Source organism: Ranitomeya variabilis, chromosome 1 (assembly GCF_051348905.1).
Source record: "Ranitomeya variabilis isolate aRanVar5 chromosome 1, aRanVar5.hap1, whole genome shotgun sequence".
NCBI classification, from domain to species: domain Eukaryota; kingdom Metazoa; phylum Chordata; class Amphibia; order Anura; family Dendrobatidae; genus Ranitomeya; species Ranitomeya variabilis.
In genome coordinates this window covers 320,290,886-320,296,243 of record NC_135232.1, presented here as the reverse complement: position 1 = coordinate 320,296,243, position 5,358 = coordinate 320,290,886, and the positions used below count along the sequence as shown (strand labels likewise).

General features: G+C 38.2%; 1 protein-coding gene across 1 annotated transcript; it reads right to left on the bottom strand.

Annotated features, from left to right (window-relative positions):
* Positions 1-1,963: 1,963 nt before the first annotated feature.
* LOC143795024 (olfactory receptor 6B1-like) lies at positions 1,964-2,905 on the bottom strand. Its single transcript, XM_077280991.1, has one exon. It carries the CDS (start codon positions 2,903-2,905, stop codon positions 1,964-1,966), a length of 942 nt encoding a protein of 313 aa, XP_077137106.1.
* Between the last annotated feature and the right edge of the window lie 2,453 nt (positions 2,906-5,358).

Below are 5,358 nucleotides of genomic sequence, written 5' to 3'. Positions count from 1 at the left end.
TGGAGTAATAGGGACACATACGGCAGCAGTTGCTCAGTGTTGGGGTATCAGGTGGAGTAATAGGGACACATACGGCAGCAGTTGCTCAGTGTTGGGGTATCAGGTGGAGTAATAGGGACACATACGGCAGCAGTTGCTCAGTGTTGGGGTATCAGGAGGAGTAATAGGGACACATATGGAAGCAGCGGCTCAGTATTGGGGTATCAGGTGCAGTAACAGGGACACATACGGCAGCAGCGACACAGTATTGGGGTATCAGGTGCAGTAAAAGGGACACATACGGCAGCAGCGGCTCAGTATTGGGGTATCAGGTGCAGTAATAGGGACACATACTGCAGCAGCGGCTCAGTATTGGGGTATCAGGTGCAGTAATAGGGACACATACGGCAGCAGCCACTCAGTATTGGGGTATCAGGTGCAGTAACAGGGACACATACGGCAGCAGCGACACAGTATTGGGGTATCAGGTGCAGTAAAAGGGACACATACGGCAGCAGCGGCTCAGTATTGGGGTATCAGGTGCAGTAATAGGGACACATACTGCAGCAGCGGCTCAGTATTGGGGTATGAGGTGCAGTAATAGGGACACATACGGCAGCAGCGACTCAGTATTGGGGTATCAGGTGCAGTAATAGGGACACATACGGCAGCAGCGACTCAGTATTGGGGTATCAGGTGCAGTAATAGGGACACATACGGTAGCATTTGCTCAGTATTGGGGTATCAGGTGGAGTAATAGGGACACATATGGAAGCAGCGGCTCAGTATTGGGGTATCAGGTGCAGTAATAGGGACACATATGGCAGCAGTTGCTCAGTATTGGGGTATCAGGTGCAGTAATGGGGACACATACGGCAGCAGCGACTCAGTATTGGGGTATCAGGTGCAGTAATAGGGATATATAGACAAAACAGGAGCTGAGAAATAGCAACAAACCGGAGGAAGAACTAACTACCGTATATCTGGGAGCTTTGGTAGGGTGTGGTGACATCTAGTAGGCAAAAGAAGGGAGCCGATTACTCCAGCTTGACAGCACATGTACCCATACTGCCAGACTGGATGGAACTACAAGTACCAGCCACCCTAATCTTAGTGGCTGGAAAAAAGCCTCTGTTTTTCAGAGCTTCTGGCCCTGATGTACTCTCCATTACCAGTTTTATCCGTAATATGAATATGGCGGTGCCTGGTGACATCACAAGAGCAATTCCTGGACAAGTTATAACAATTATACATTTTGCAAGCTTCTGACTTTCATAATAGGTCCAATTGTATAGGTTCTAATGGTTGTCTTCATTATTCAACAAAGAAAACTGCATCTGTCAAAATGTGTATAATTAGAGTGTGCATTTTTTCCTCGTTTTTTTAAGTTGCACATAATGTTACCATTAATTTAATACTATAAAATACACTGTATTGTTGGCAGGAAAATCATCACCAAACATTTACAGCTCTGGCAAAAATTAAGAGACCACCACATCAAAACCCTGTCATGGGCAGTCCAATCTTCAGACCTGTACCCCATGGAAAACTTCTGGAATGTAATCAAGAGGATGATGGATAGTCACAAGCCATCAAACAAAGAAGAACTGCTTACATTTTTGCAGAAGCAGTGTGAAAGACTGGTGGAAAGCATGCCAAAGCATGCATGAAAGCTGTGATTACAAATCATGGTTATTCCACAAAATATTGATTTCTGAACTCTTCCTGAGTTAAAACATTAGTATTGTTGTTTCTAAATGATTTTGAACTTGTTTTCTTTGCATTATTTGAGGTCTGAAAGCACTGTTTTTTTTTTCATTTTAACCATTTCTCCTTTTCAAAAAAACAGGAACAAAATTTATTGCTTAAAAATTTGGAGACATGTTGTAAGAAGTTTATAGAATAAAAGAAAAATTTACATTTTACTCCAAAATATACCAATAAAGAGAAAAATCAGACAAACTGAACATTTTGCAGTGGTCTCTTAATTTTTGCCAGAGCTATATAACATTATTTTCTTTAAAAACAGTGCAAGGGCTTTTTTAACTTCCTTGTTACGTAGGCTGTAAATAAATGGGTTGACAAGTGGAGTGAAGACAGCATAGAACAATGCCATCACTTTGTTTAGAGATCCTTGACTAGCCGTGGGCTTAATGTACATTGCAAACATTGTGGAATAGAAAGTTGTAACCACTATAAGGTGTGAAGCGCAGGTAGAAGCCGCTTTCTGCTTTCCTGTAACAGATGGAATTCTTAGAATTGTCTGTAGAATATACCCATAGGACATCATAGTAAGTAAAAGTGAGCTAAGGATGACGGATGACGCACAAATTATAACGGTCAGTTCTTTAAAGTAAGGGTCAGAGCAAGACAATTTAAGTAAAGGAGCAGCTTCACAAAAGAAATGATTGATAACATTGGCACGGCAAAAATGTAGCTGTGATATTTTAATAATTGGAAATGACGTAGTCAGGAAGCCAAGGACCCAGGATGCAGTTGCAAGAATAGAGCAAACTCTATGACTCATGATGCTTGTGTAGCGCAGAGGATAACACACCGCCAAAAATCGATCAAAGGACATTACTGCAAGTAGAATGGTCTCTGTAGCTCCAAGGAAAGTGAAGAAGAAAAGCTGAGTCATGCAGCCAGAAATGGAAATGCTTTTTCTCTTTCTTGGGATATCCACTATAATTTTAGGAACCGTTACTGAAATGTAACCTAATTCCAAAAAGGATAAATTGCCAAGAAAGTAATACATGGGTTTGTGAAGTTGCTGGCCAAACCAAATTATGATGATAAGAGATATATTTACAGTAAGTGTTGTGACGTAAATTAACAAGAAAAACACGTACAAAAATGTCTGATATTCTTGAATACTAGAGAATCCCAGAATAATAAATTCTTTCACATTAGTCTGGTTTGCCATTGATTAATTACCTATTAATAAATGGGATTTTCCCTGAGTATTAAAACTATGCAAAAACAATTTTAATGTATCTTACAGTTGACATATCACCAAATACAAAGCTGGCAAGAAGCTTTAAATTATCAGGATATTTTAATGGGCTGGATTTTGACGTAAAATTCATGTTACCTGTGAAATGCAGGTACATATAATATTACATGAAGGCTTAATGATTTCCTTAATTTTATTATACAAATGTATCTTTGATTAAACTTAAACTTGTAGCTAAACTATTTTCCTTATATATGATACCAACAAATTTATTTCAGGCATGGAGAAATTTATGAAGCTCTACTGCAAAGTGAGACAAAAATATGTAGCAGAAACACATTTAAAGATTTACACGAAGAATTAAAGTAATTGATTCATTGTCTTGCTCTAATTAATAATCCCTAGGTTAAACTACATAAAAGATGAACTCATTACAGAATGTCAGTCAAAACTTTTCAATAAACTTTACATCTTATTAGATACAGTATTTTCAGGAACAGCAAATAAATTTACAATATGCCTAATTAAAAAAATAATTTACAGAAAATATTACAGTGGTCTGTGAGAACAATAATTACTAGCAGAATAGATCACATACTGAGAGGCAATAATAAAACGTAACCTTTACTATGTGATGTTTAAATGGTTGTACCCATCTTTAGAAGACATTTCCACGGGATAAGTGATAACTTGCCGATCAATGGGATTTTGACTCCTGGGACCCTCATCAATCCCTAGAATAAGCTTTGCAGAGTCCCATCTGAATGGAGTGGTGAGTGGACAAGCACACATTCACTCCTCTCATTGTCATTGAGACTGCCGGAGGTGGTAGAGTACGGCACTCAATTGTTTTCGGCAATCCCATATAGAATACATGGATTTGGTATTGCTCATGCCAAGTACCATTCAATTTAGATGGGGCACTCCAGAGCCTCATTCTAGGGATTGCAGACCACTACCTATCAGCAAGTTATCACCTATTTTATGAATTTGTGATAACTTCTAAAGATAAGGAGACATTTTTAATTATTTACTTTGTGAAATAAATACATTGAATCAAGTATAAAGCTAAGGTTCTGAAAAAAGAAATTGGCATAAACAATATAATCAACTGCATCAAGTGAAATGCTTCAACTTCACCTGACTATCTAGAAACAGGAAACACGTTTTTTTTATGTCACAAAATGAAGGAGGTATTATAATGCCCCAGATGCATCTTTCAGCGGCCCTAGTTTTATCCTAATGGAAAAAAGATAGAAAGTGGATTAGCTACCCCAAAAAAGTCTGGACTCTAGAAGAGAACTTACATTAGCTTCTCTATCACAACACCATAGAAACAATCTTCTAGAGATGACCAAATTTTTCGAAAAACCAATTCGACAGGTTTAACATATTTTTCCCAAAAATTGCTAGTACTACAATTGTCGTGAAAGGATGTGTATAACACTCTGATGTGTCCTAGGACTATCAAAATGACCTTAACATAGAAATGTTTAGCTCCCCGGTAGTGACTAACAGCCTATTTGATAACACAGTTCACTAAAATACTTTCATTTTTTTAAATCAAAAATACAGTTATAAAATTTTCACTCTTACTCATTTATGATCAGCAGATCATTTTGTGCAGAATACTGTCTCAAACTGATTGGGTTGCTGTTTGTACAACACTGTAGTATATTTTGATAATCTTCTCTAACCTTCATTATTCAACTGTTGCCAAAAAGGACTTTATAAGAAATGCTAGGCAGTGATGAGCAAACATGCTCAGATAACGTCTTAGTGATGAGAGAACGTGCTCGAATAACGTCTTATCCGAGCATGCTTAGGTGTTATCAGAGTATCTCAGGCGTGCTCGTATATTATGGTCGAGTCCCAGCGGCTGCATGATTTGAGACTTTTAGATAGCCTGAAAAAATGTGGGGATTCCCTAAAAACAGGCTATCCCTGCATATGTTGAGGCTGTGTTACAGAAATTATGCAGCCACAGGGACTCAAACACAATATACGAGCACGCCTGAGATACTCTGATAACACCTAAGCATGCTCGGATAAGATGTTATCCGAGCACGTTCTCTCATCACTAATGCTAGGTGGATAGGTAAGTGTAAAGAAGGCAAATTGTGTCAATAGGCTGCAAAGTAGGTGCGGCTTGCATGGTTATTAATTAAACTAGCAAAACAGGTTTTCTAAAATAGATGTGCAATTGTATAACATTTTTACAGTTGGTTTCTATTTTTTCAATAAAGTATAATCCCTTCTGAAAAAAAATGACAATAAGAAATAGTAGGCAAAAATGCAAAAAGCCTGTGCCTGCAACAGGGAGCTGCTTTGATGTGGCATATACTGATGTAAAATTTTAAGACAGATATGCAAAAAAAAAATTGTTGGAGACATACCCACACTTTATAAGGCAGACAGTCACA

Coding starts and splice junctions, on each gene's coding strand:
- LOC143795024 (XM_077280991.1), bottom strand. CDS start 2,905: ATGGCAAACCAGACTAATGTGAAAGAATTTATTATTCTGGGATTCTCT.